The 11428-nt window shown below is 41.5% G+C and overlaps 2 protein-coding genes across 2 annotated transcripts; both read right to left on the bottom strand.

Annotated features, from left to right (window-relative positions):
* Positions 1 to 685: 685 nt before the first annotated feature.
* Positions 686 to 3130, bottom strand: LOC115052703 (fructose-bisphosphate aldolase C-like). Its single transcript, XM_029516980.1, has 8 exons — positions 3019 to 3130; positions 2630 to 2841; positions 2398 to 2452; positions 2132 to 2292; positions 1965 to 2048; positions 1674 to 1848; positions 1374 to 1573; positions 686 to 778 (listed from the first exon to the last, which is right to left on the bottom strand). Exons 1-8 carry the CDS (start codon positions 3128 to 3130, stop codon positions 686 to 688), a joined length of 1092 nt encoding a protein of 363 aa, XP_029372840.1.
* A 2432-nt stretch (positions 3131 to 5562) lies between these two features.
* On the bottom strand, positions 5563 to 11325 carry LOC115053445 (ribosomal protein S6 kinase-related protein-like). The gene is made up of 12 exons (XM_029518161.1): positions 11095 to 11325; positions 9890 to 10132; positions 9700 to 9783; positions 9543 to 9611; positions 8049 to 8118; positions 7449 to 7556; positions 7293 to 7333; positions 7170 to 7197; positions 6871 to 6960; positions 6474 to 6562; positions 6282 to 6392; positions 5563 to 6175 (listed from the first exon to the last, which is right to left on the bottom strand). The coding sequence occupies exons 1-12, from the start codon at positions 11275 to 11277 to the stop codon at positions 5903 to 5905; spliced, it is 1389 nt and encodes a 462-aa protein (XP_029374021.1). The 5' UTR covers positions 11278 to 11325; the 3' UTR covers positions 5563 to 5902.
* Between the last annotated feature and the right edge of the window lie 103 nt (positions 11326 to 11428).

Raw genomic sequence — 11428 nt, forward strand, 5'->3', positions numbered from 1 at the left:
ATTGTTTGAAAGCTTACATTTGGACACAGAGAATACTGAGAATGACACACAAAAAATGGCACTGAATTGTATTTAATTACTACGTGAAGTGTGCTTCTTTCAAAAGAGACCACAGATGAAAACTAGCTTGGTGCTTCTCTTGTTCAATATTTCTAACTGCATTGTCATTGCTAAATAAATAGTTAAACTACATTAGACAAATTATCCTGCTCACATACACATAGAAAGGCTCCGCACAAATTGTATACTTCTACTTAATATGTGGGGGAAACTTCTTCAGAAATTCAGCTGTTATTACTATTTAATTAACTTAGCTGTGACATAGACTGATATTATTGTTCTGCGGTCAAAATGAAACTTCCATACAGCATATGGCAATTTAGTATTTGTGATACTTCATAGTTAATGCAAGATTTGAAAGCTTAAGTTGCGGCACTGTCACAGTTAAGGGCATATTGTACCATAACATACCATAACAGACGCAAAGCAAGCATCTTTCATTCAATACATCTATTACAGATATCCAAGGCTGTATTCTGATTGTCCTCATTTGTCAAGACAAGAAAACAATCGTTATGAGTGTCAATACTCTGAAACACTGTCGATATAACAAGTATTTTCTAATACGTCTTGGTATGATGATGGAAGGACACAATACTAATTGAAATATGGTTTCTCCTTCTGTTCAGTATGCATGGTAGGATCCATAAATACGCTGGTTAACCTCACCATGGTTATCTCCACCAGTGTACTTCCCCAGACATGCCAGACTGTTCACCTGTGGACAAAGAAAACAACCTCTTATCAGCCTTGGGGTCAATTTGACCCCTGAGTGAGAGTGAGGAACAAACTCATGAACAAACTCTGCACATCCTGTCTAGAGTAGTGCAGACTAAAAGCTTGACTGTGCCTGTGCCCAAAAAGGAAAATATGATGTTCACAGTTAGATTTCTCTCACACACACGTGCACATTATAAGTAAAAACATTTTCATGTTCTGACCAATGTTCATGTTTTAACTTAACTCCTACTAAGAATTTGAAAATGCGTTTGTTTTACTGGGGCAATTTTGACTCCGGACATGTTAGATAGAGATAAGAGGAAGGGCGAGTGAGACTTTATGGTGACTGACCACAAATATGTTGCTAAAAATTTAGATCAAAACAATAGAAATGAGTAAATGAAAGGTCATGTGGTCACCAAAACCAACAGAGGTCATCCTTTTGTGTTCAAATGGATCCCCAAGGATCAAATGTGCTGTTATATTTGAGGACAATGAGGGTTAAACAAGCAAGAGAATACAAAACAGACAACATACTCCGATTTTGGTGAAAGGTTCAAATCACATAATTAACCAGCGGTAAATGAAAGTACCTCTGCTCTCTTGATGAACTGCTCAGTGGCGACTTTCTCATTTTCTTTATGGCCTCTCCAGGCCCTGAGTGCGGACGCCTGCAGGGCTCGGCCAAAGGAGAATGTCAGGACCCAGGGTTTGGCCAGAGGGCAGTTGTTGATGGCATTGAGGTGGACAGAGGCCTCTTCTTCACTCTGACCGCCTGAGAGAAAAGCCACGCCTGCAGGGAAAAAGAAAATACAATAAATCCTGCTACATTTATGCAGACTTCATATCTTTCTTGAGTTCAGTCGCCTCTAACTTAGATTGTTTTGGTTTACCCGTGACTGCTGGGGGAACAGTACGCCGCAAAACGGTCAGAGTTGCCATAGCAACCTCTTCTGGGCTGTATTTGGTGGGGCAGCTGTGTCCAGGCGTCACCATGTTGGGTTTGAGGAGGGTGCCCTCCAGGTACACATGGTGGTCCGACATGGCTTTGTACACTGCAGCCAGGACCTGCACGCCACACATTGGTCCAATCAGACAGAAGATTTCTTTTGTCCTCACTGTCTGTCTCACGTCTTATTCTTATCGTAAGAACTTCACATACCCATGAGAAAAGAGAAACCCACCTTCTCAGTGACGTACTGGCAGCGTTTCAGGTCATGATCACCGTCAGGCAAAATCTCGGGCTCAATGATGGGCACAATACCGTGCTGTTCAACAACGTAAAGATCAGATAAATGTGGAACCAGAACATCTAAAAGACATGAGAAATAATATAATACTGACTCCTGACCTGCTGGCAGATACTAGAGTAGCGTGCAAGAACATTTGCGTTTTCTGTAATAGCCAGTTTAGAGGGATTGGTGTCACTCATTTTGAGCACGCAGCGCCACTTTGCAAAGGAGGCTCCATCCTTTTTATACTGTGCACAGCGCTCTGACAGTCCATCCAGACCTGTGGAAGAGGTTACAATGATTTCTAAAGTGTCTTGTAATATGAATTTCTGTGTGTTCAAAATACAGTAAGGAGCTCACTAAACCAAAGTTGTTTTTGTCTCACCCTGTGTGGTTGTTTCTCCACAGGTCCCTGCAAGGGGGACGACACCCTTGTCAACCTGAGTGATGAGACAGAGAAATAATAATGTTAAGTTGTTATATACAGAAGCAATTCATAATTAATTCTGAATTTATTAAAAATTATGATTCTGCTAATAAAAAAAAATATATAGTTGTTTTAATAAAAACTGTTCCAGTTTAATTCACCTCTTTTATTTGACTCTGAACTGCCTCACCTTGATCCCAACCAGGATTCCCTTGTCCCTGATCATTTTGACAAAGGGAATGCCGTTATCAGAGTGCTGGTACAGCGTCTCATGGAAGAAGATGACCCCTCCAATGCAGTTGTTGATGCGATCATCTGCACTGAAGAGAATCTGCCGATACTGTCTGCGGTTCTCCTCTGTGTTCTCCACCCCGACCTGGGCCAGCCGCTTAGCCATGCTGCCTGCAGTCACCATATTGGAGGTGATGTGCACATGAAATTAGCATCTGTACTGTCCTCTTCCTTGGGTCAAGATAATCATAATCATTGACAGGAGTGCCTGATGACTATGTCTGTTTTGGTACAGAATTTATGGCATGCACTTGTAAAGCATGAAAGGAAGAAACTGGAGCTACAGACCCACAGACTCATCTGCAGCCAGGATGCCCTTCCCTGGAGAAACTATGCGTAAAGCAGTCTCATGTAGCTCCCTCTTCTGTGATTCAGAGAGCGTGGGGAACTGATGTGTCATCCCGAATATCCGATCCACTCTCCAGGAGCTTTTTGTAAAAGATGGGACCTCATGATTGTAGCATTTACACATTAAAGTAAAAAACATTATGCTAGATATGAAGTTTCCTGAGATAGAAAATGTCATGTTTTTCTCTTTCTTTCTCACTTTTCCCACTTCTTTAACATTAAAGGAGTCTATTCTCACCAGGTTAAGCAACCAGAATTATGCTTAAACTAGTAAAGTATCATCTCCTGCACAACTTTGTAAAATTGTGCAGTCACAATGAAAATAACAAGCCCAACACGTTCAAATATGAAGACATCCTCTCCTCACATTCACAAAAGCAGCTGAAACTGACTGAAGGAGCAGAAAACAGGCAGAGGAGCGGAATAAAGCTAAGTCAAACATTCTCATGCAGTAAAAGTTGACACAATGATTGTTTAAGTGACATAAAATTTGATATTATCTAAAACTGAAGTTGGACTAAATATTTAATATGCTTTAAATACTAAAAACAAAAGGGTTTTTCGTAGTTGTCTCCATCACCTTTTATACAATAAAAGTCGGTTCACAGTCAGTAGCTTGTTGCAGGTGCACTAAGTTCACCCAAAAGTCGGTGAAACAACTCTAAATTTAAAGAAGCCAAACCAGTTAAAGCTACAACAGCAGTGAAAGATCTTACCTGACGGAAAATGAAATCAAATGTGTTCGTCTGCTGATGTGATGAACACTGACAGAGCATCCCAGTCAGCTCTAGTTTGTATCCAGCCCATAAGCCAACACCCCTGGGCGGGGCTTGCACGCCCACTTTCGCCCCATATAAATCAGAAAATGTTGATGATTCATTGTTCTATTTAAATTGAGAATTTTTTTGTGGTGCAGTTGCTTCTTTTTCACCCTGAAATGGCGTTTTGTTTTTTTTTTTTCATTCTTTGAGTCACTTTGCAACAACAATCTCAATCTAAGCATGCATTGTTGGAACCAAATGGAAAATTTGATTTGCGTTTTAACCCCACATAAGTCCACATTCAGGCTGATTGTGAAATGGTGATGATGTATTCTGTCCGAACCCTCCCTATAGCAACCTAATTTAAGCATTTAACCCTCCCCTGTGGCGTACTATTTTTATTTTAATTAGTAAAAATGTGCCCTAAGGAAGGTTTCAAGTCTCCTGATAATTTGGTCTTCACCCTCTGAGACTCCAACAGGGTTGTTGGAGTCTCTGAGCAATTCATGCACTCAGTGGCTTCTTTTGTGAGCTTTAAACTGTAAAGAAAATGATGTAATGTGACAGAAATAGACATAATTTCCAGGTTCCAATCAATGTAAACGTTAAATATTATGGCCCAGATTGGATCAAAGTGAGACCGACTAAAAAGAGAATTTCATGTCCATGTTGCATTAGCTTTTAAGAACACAGGCCACACTAAACAGGAGTTCACCTTCGTGTCAAAATATTCACAGAGTTTATGAGTTTAGTTGTGAGTTTCTGACAAAATTAATGAAGTTGCCCTGCATCATAGCAGCACAAGCTATGTTCAGGAACATGTGTTTGTCCTGTCTGTTTTGTTATGTAATGCCATTATTTGGTTAGACACTGTAGGTTCATTTCTAGGGACTCCTGTCTTCACTTTTGTGTGTCAGTGTGCCTCTCAAACTAGATATGGGTCACTGGACTGCCTGCCAGTATACACCCACAACACAGACATGGTGGACCTGTCTAAGACAGGGGCCTGAGAGGGAATTCAATGTCAGGAGGCAGTGTGAGGAGGAGTTGGTGCATTCCCATTCAAGCAATACAGTTTTAAATAGGTACAATGCTTCAGGAAGCACAGCAGTTATAAATGGCTGCCTCCTGCGGGACTCTGGATTTTTTTCTCTGTTACCTAATTAAAAAGCATTTAATCACGATACTCAATCTGGCCCTCAATTTTCTGTCCTATTAAGGATGTCCTCGATGGGTTTGTGAGTGCTCCTCTAAATAGGTCAACCCAAGGATGAAAGTTGGCCATAATATATCCAGGTGCAATATCTGTACGATAACTGATGTGAATTGACAGTAGGCCTACTCTCCTTAATACTGGTGATTAAACTTTAGCAGATGTGAGAGAGTTGTCAGGGTTTTGACTTTCCATTCATTGCCCACGGTTAATTCGGCCGATTCCTGACCTCCAGCACTGACAGTGAGTGGACCCTACAACCAAACTGTTACCACCACTCATGGATGATGATTCAGTGACTGCATTTAATGAAGATGAACTGGAAATATTTGAGCATTGTTTCACTTGGTAACGGAACAATGAGGTATAAAAGAAAAAGAAAAAATAAATGAAAGCATTTCAATTTCAAATAATGGTAAAAACAATGATTGATATTAACTATAATGATGGGAGTATAACTAAATGAAAACTTCCTTCAGTAAAAAAAAAAAAAAAAACTGCTTTCCTGAATTGTTTTTGACTTACCATCAGTTGTGGACAAATTTTAGTCAGTCATTAGGCAGCACAGCCTGCATGCTGTCTGAGGCTGAGGAAAAAAGGGTTCATGAAGCCTCTGCTCTACCAGCTGCTGCTCCTTCAGCTCATTGTTCTGGTCACAAAGCAATAAGAGAAGCTGACTCATCCATCTATACAGGAGCAGTTGGACTCTGTGAGGTCAGTGTTCAGGGAAAACTTCAGAAAGAAAATCTAATTTTGTACATCATCTGAGTTTCTCATGTCTAGTCAGAGTTTCTGTGTTGAGCCACAGAAACAAAGATCTGACTTAGGCCTTACGATACTACTCTGTTGCTCAGCTCAAGTCCATGTTGGCTAAAAGAGAAGGCAGTTCGGAGGGAGTTGGAGGAGAATTAAGGATTTTTTCCCAGTTGAAGTTATCAAAGTAGTCCAAGGAAAGGCCTCGCATCGCTTTGGCTGTCCAATCTGGATGAGTCCTGAGTTCAAGGATGAATTTAACAGGCGTCTTCTGGAGGATGTGAGAGTCAAATGATGCGCCACGAAAGAAGGCCTGCATCTTGAAACACTCCAAGTTACGGAGGCGGTTCACTGGATTCTTGCACAAAAGCTGCATCAATGAAATGGGAAGCAGGTAAGACTCTACCTAGAAGTACATTTCATTCAAAAAGTGTCTGATTGCATAACTGAGAGTGAGGAGAATCATATGTACAAACCTCTGTGAGCAGCAAGAGCAGAGAGGAGCTGAAGGTGCTGGGCAGGACATAATGAAATGTTCTGACCTTCGACAACATGGTGCTGTGGTCGGGTTCTGCAGGCACTGGAAACTAACCACATACAGAAATGCGTCAGCAAACCAAAGTGACCAATAATTGTCACATCAACAGCTGATAAAAACTGATACTCACCTCTCCGGTCACCAGTGAGAACAGCATAATGCCAAGAGACCACCAGTCGGCTGCATGGTTGTATGGACCCCCACTCAAAACTTCAGGAGCTGCTCACACAAAACAGGGGAAACCAAGATAATAAAAAACCTAAAGAGAGAGGGATGCATAACACAGAAACCCAAAGAAGTTCAATGAAATGAGCAGCTGCATCATATTCACAACTGGGTCAACGGAATCCATCGGGAGCAGAAAACAGGTGGGGCTGCAGCTGTAAACAAGGACTGAACTTTGACAAAGCCCACGCAATAAGACAATTTACACAATACTGGAGCTCAAACTGGCACAAATGTTCATTTCTGTCAAATGAGTATATTCTCCAGAGAAATATAATTAATTTATTAGACCAAAATCTCACCCATGTATTGGATTGTCCCACATATTGTAAATGCCCGTCCTCCTCGTTTCAGGCGACGTGAGAGTCCAAAATCAGATAATCTGAGGTGACCTGGATAATGGGACATAAACACATGTTGAAATGACTGCTATTTAATATTGGGTTCATATTTATGGAATAAAGCAACAAATCTGGAGACTCGTGGCTCCTGGTCTGCATGTGCCAGAGGATGACACAAATTAAAGCGAGTCATGTTAAATTTAAAAGTCTTGCACTGTTCTTTTTTTTTCTTCTTCTATAAACACATAGACACACGTTACCTTGATCACTTAAAAGAATGTTCTCCATCTTAAAAAACAGAAAAATGATCAACATGAAAGGTCATAAATACATGATATAAAGACATTTTATCAGGCAAAATGCACGACATATAAAATCCATACCTTTATATCTCTATGTATGATCCCCAAGTCATGTAGGAAACCTAAAAAAAGGAAACAAAAGACGGTACCACACATGATAAGAAGATACCACACATGTAGCCACAGATTTCAAATCACTATTGACGTCAGTATAACGAACACCTCATTGACACAAACCCAGTGCACTGCCCAGCTCCGCAGCAAAGAGCCGAACCTCATCTTCCTCAAACCGGCCCCTCAGCAACCAGCAAGTATACAAGTCTCCAATGCTGCAATAGTCACACACTGCAGCGGACGACAAACAGATGGCACTGACTGAATGCATGCCTGCTTTGTGTTTAATAAGCTCTCTGAAATTAGAAAATCAAAAAGAAGACAAAGAAAAACAAAACTTCAAAGAATAAAGATTTGCTCATCACACTGTTGCTGGGGGGTTAAGTTATAAATTCACATGCATTTGTCCTACAGAATGACATTTTCTCTGACCACTTTGGCTCTCTGTCAATAATCTTAATCTGAAATAATGATTGGTGGATAGATATGGATTTGTGATTCTGGCAGGTATGGCAGCTGCAGCCACACTCAGTGGAGCATGTGAGCTTTACCCAGCACTTTCATTAGATGGCAGTGCACTTCAGTATCCAGCAGTACTGAACCTGAACTTCAGAATGCACAGTTGTACAACAGAATACTTTATGTGACCACAGGACCAGGGTGGAGGGCACTAAGGGGAGGGGGTTGGACTGTGCCATCAGTTATTATGATCTTTTAACTCACTAATGAAGAGGTTGCGCTGCGTCTGCCAGCAGTCCTGCAGATTGTGGATGAATGGATGTTTGAGCTGCCGCTGCAATGCAACAGTCAACACACACACACAGATATACAGAGTGAGAGTGAATATAATGGTGAAAGATGGACAGGGAACTTTCTCAGATTTCAGATGGCAACATTTAAAAGTATGATGTTCGTGGAGAAAGCTGTCATTTATCTCTGTTTTCATTGTTGGCTACTGATCTCTTTCCCTCACATGTACTGGATATACTGTACACTACTGGTGTGTCATTCGTGAACGACTCGTTCATTTTGAACTAATCTTATGTATGACTCTGGGTTAAGAAGTCATCTCAGTCGGGTCTGAGTCTCTCGTTCACTTGTCTCAGTGCAGAAATGAGTGGTTTGTTCACGACTCATAACTACGGGTCTTCGGTTCTTATCAGTCAGTTCAACTTCAGTAGGCTGTGGCCCAAAAAGGGTGCTCAATAGTTTAACAAATGCAAATTTGTGTATTATATGCCAAGTGACGCAAACCATGTTGCTCTTCAATATTTGAAAGCCGAGCTTTTTCAGTCATTACTCAAATGACAGCTACAGGGCCACGCTGGTTCTGACGAACGAAATGAAAAAAAGATTTGTTCATTTCACTGAATGAGAGTAAAAGACCTGAGTCAGTAAAAAGATCCAAACTTCCCATCACTACTGTGCAGTCATTTCTATCTCACAGGGCTCACAGGGCACTAAATTGAAAACACCATCCTAATGCTGAGTAGTTCCTCCTCAAATTCCCCCAGCTTCAATTCTTTGCAGCTCGGACTTCACACAATGTTGGGATTATTACAATGATTATATTTCTGCAGATATTTCAACTGCACATTCAGACTGCCCATCTCCCATTTCACCTCAACCCAAAGGTGCTCTACCGGATTCCAATTAGGTAACTGGTGAGGCCACTGAAGTTCACCATGCTTACTGTCCTGTTCATGAGTAATTAGAATCTGGTATATAGTGGCAATAAAGGGCCTGGTTAACTGGTATAATTGGCTAAAATGGCTTCATTAGCAGTATGACACTACATCACCAGCATGGACTGTTGACACAAGGCAAGTTAAATCCTTGGATTCATCTTGTATGCTAATAGGATTAATTTTTCCACTCTTCAACTGTCCGGTCTGGTCCTCTGCAGCGTCAGGTTTCTGTCCATCACTGTCAGGAGAACAACATGAAATGGTCTTCTGCTGTCGTAGCTTTCTCATCAATAAAATGTTCCTCTCCAGCTTTTCATTTCACTCTGGGGAATCTGTACATTGCTACGCGTAAAGTCATGTTTCAACATTACAAAACAGAAGTTGATGATCATAATAGTGGATTAATTTGAATTAGGTAATTATTGAAGCTCTTATCAATAAGAATGTACAAGAGCAGTCAAATGATGGCCCCTCTAACTAAAGGTACCTTTTTCCACATTTGAGAATTTTACTCTTTTCGGGGAGATACCTGAATGATGACTTCCTCTTTTGACTGCTCCAGCATTCGATTCTTCAAGATTTCTGATTTAGTCAGAATCTGCACATCAACGAAAATCATGACACAAAACATATTTCACATGTACAGTGTATAATGTTGTAGTAGTGAATATTACAGCTGAACTAACCTTTACAGCGTAGGTCTTCTCACTTAAGACGTTCTTCACCTTAATGATGGGTCCACACGATCCTTTGGCTATGAAGCCCAGGACCTGTGAACACAGATCAACAGTTCAAACAGTTCGCTCCCTGCTAATCCGGAACATCTGCACTACAGATCAGCTCCGTTGAACGATCTCCTGCTGCTGTCCAGAGTACCTGCCAATGATCTTCTCCAGGAAATTTGTGGTGTGGGAACTCAGGCAGAAAGACAGAGATGAAAGGCGGAGGAGTTCTCTCTGTGTCTCCTGGAGGCAGAATTGGCCTGGGGACAGGCAGTCTGTCGTCCACTTCCACGGGCCGAGAAAATACAGCTAAGTGTCCGAGTCTCTGAGCCTTGGAGACCCCCATGTTTGAGAGGAAACCGTGGCTGAGACGACACGGGGCAGGTAAGCCAGCTCTCTAGATGAAGTAGGAAACAAGATAGTAAAGAAATGAAAGCTTATTATCCGGGGTATAATACAAAAATGTAATATGAGCCTTTCAAAGGACTGAGGAGGCCAGTATGGCCCTGAGGGACTGTTTTGACACCACTGACTGAGGACTGCTCTGTGTCTCACACAAGGGTCGTCCTTGTTCTGCAATTTTACTTGCATAAGCTTGTACTTGTTTCATCACCTCCTTAATAAGAGAAAGAATCATTTCATGTGGTGCATCCTTGTTGAGTTGAAGATTATAATTTTTAATTTATCAGTCTTATTATAATATGATGCAATTATCATGAATTGAAATGTTAATAATTCATTAATAAAGGTTCTACACTAGCTCACTAAGCCTGTGGTTGTGAAGTGTAGTGTAGTATTTTTGGACTTGCAGTACTTTTACAGACCAGTTCAGCATAAGACCTACAAAAACACAATTTGTCTGACTGGAAGAGGGTTTTACACAACGTGGAAAATATTATCCACATTCCACAACTTGTCTCTATAAGATTTTTTTTTTTTTTTTTACTACAAATAGCTTCTTGGGAGAGAGCAACCTACACCTTTTCCATTCTTAAACCTAACTCGATAATATTTTTTCAGTCAGTTCTTCGTGGTGCTCCCAGTGCGCTGTATTTATAATTTATAATATATATTTATATTATATTATTTATGATGTTCTGATGACCTGAGTTGACCCCACAAAGGTCAGTTGCTGCCTTTGAAGTGGCTGATGGGAATCCAAATACAAACATACACGTCAATGTTCACACGTGATCGCTGAGCCATGAAAACACACAAGCTTCGTCTTTTGCGTGTGATGAAATGATGTAGGTGCTTTGATAACGGAGGAGCCGTCAAAGCTGCACAAACATCCACTGAGCAACGATCAAACTCCCGGATTCACGAAGCTCCCACGATGAGTCCAGCTGACGGACTCACCTTACTGATGCCGCTGCCCATCTCATCCTCCGCCGTAAACAGACTCCACGCTTCAGTCCGGTGGGTGGAAAAAGTCGCCTTCAGTTTCCTCTCCTGAGCCGAACTGGCGCGGTCCGGTCCGGTCGCATCCACGTGTCGGCGAGTTTGAGTCCCGAGAACTGAGAAATGTTTGCAGAGACTCATCCGGAGCGGGAAGAGCTCGATTCCGCTCTAGTTCAAGCTGTCAGGTCAATGATCGATCAGACTGTGCTGCTCAGTCCTGCCCACCCACCCACCCACCCACCCACACACACACCCACCCACCCACACACACACACACACCCACACACACACA

Source organism: Echeneis naucrates, chromosome 13 (genome assembly GCF_900963305.1).
Source record: "Echeneis naucrates chromosome 13, fEcheNa1.1, whole genome shotgun sequence".
In the NCBI taxonomy this organism is placed as follows: domain Eukaryota; kingdom Metazoa; phylum Chordata; class Actinopteri; order Carangiformes; family Echeneidae; genus Echeneis; species Echeneis naucrates.